The 599-nt window shown below is 58.9% G+C and overlaps 1 protein-coding gene across 6 annotated transcripts in view; it reads right to left on the reverse strand.

The window, feature by feature from the left end:
• Nucleotides 1–599, reverse strand: part of PDGFRB (platelet derived growth factor receptor beta) — a 39,429-nt gene that overhangs the window by 17,525 nt on the left and 21,305 nt on the right. For all 6 annotated transcript variants that reach the window (XM_014588746.2, XM_014588745.2, XM_027772815.1 and 3 more), the window contains one exon: nucleotides 368–560. In XM_014588746.2, coding sequence (XP_014444232.1) covers nucleotides 368–560 — 193 coding nt within the window. The remainder of the gene's footprint in view (nucleotides 1–367; nucleotides 561–599) is intronic.

Below are 599 nucleotides of genomic sequence, written 5' to 3' on the forward strand. Positions count from 1 at the left end.
TCTTTCCCTCCCCCTTCAAATCTCATCCCCTTAGAAAGGCTTGGCACTGCTGTACCCTCACACATCAGGGCTACCACAGGTGGCACTGAGTGGCCTGCCTGACCCCTTGCCCAATCACCCAGCCCCCTCCTTCTTGGCCACCACCTGCTACCACCCATCACAAGGATAATCATCGGACCATTATCTCCCACCCGACCAGAAACTTTCCGAGGGATCGAACTGTTTGTTGTGGTCACCGCAGCAACCCTAGCATGGCTTCTGGCACGTAAGAAAGGTGGGCCTCGTTTTGCTGAGTGACCGAAGGCAGTGGGCTAGCTGCTGCAAAGAACAAGAGCTTCAAGAAGGGAGTGCGTGAGCAACTGCTCACCGGGTCTCAGATACATTGCGCGTGGACAGGGCGATCTCGCCGGCGCCGGAGTCGCTCAGAGTGCGGTTGTCCTTGAACCACTGAACGGTGGGCGGTGGGTAGGCCTCGAACACCACCTGCAGCGTGCGGCTCCGATGGAGCTCAGCATATTGTACGACGTCCAGCTCTCTCAGCAGCCGCAGGTAACCGATCTCTGCAAAGAGCGGCTGTCAGGGGCGGGGCTGCGGCTTGC

Source organism: Tupaia chinensis, unplaced genomic scaffold (assembly GCF_000334495.1).
Source record: "Tupaia chinensis unplaced genomic scaffold, TupChi_1.0 Scaffold000303_1, whole genome shotgun sequence".
Lineage (NCBI taxonomy): Eukaryota > Metazoa > Chordata > Mammalia > Scandentia > Tupaiidae > Tupaia > Tupaia belangeri.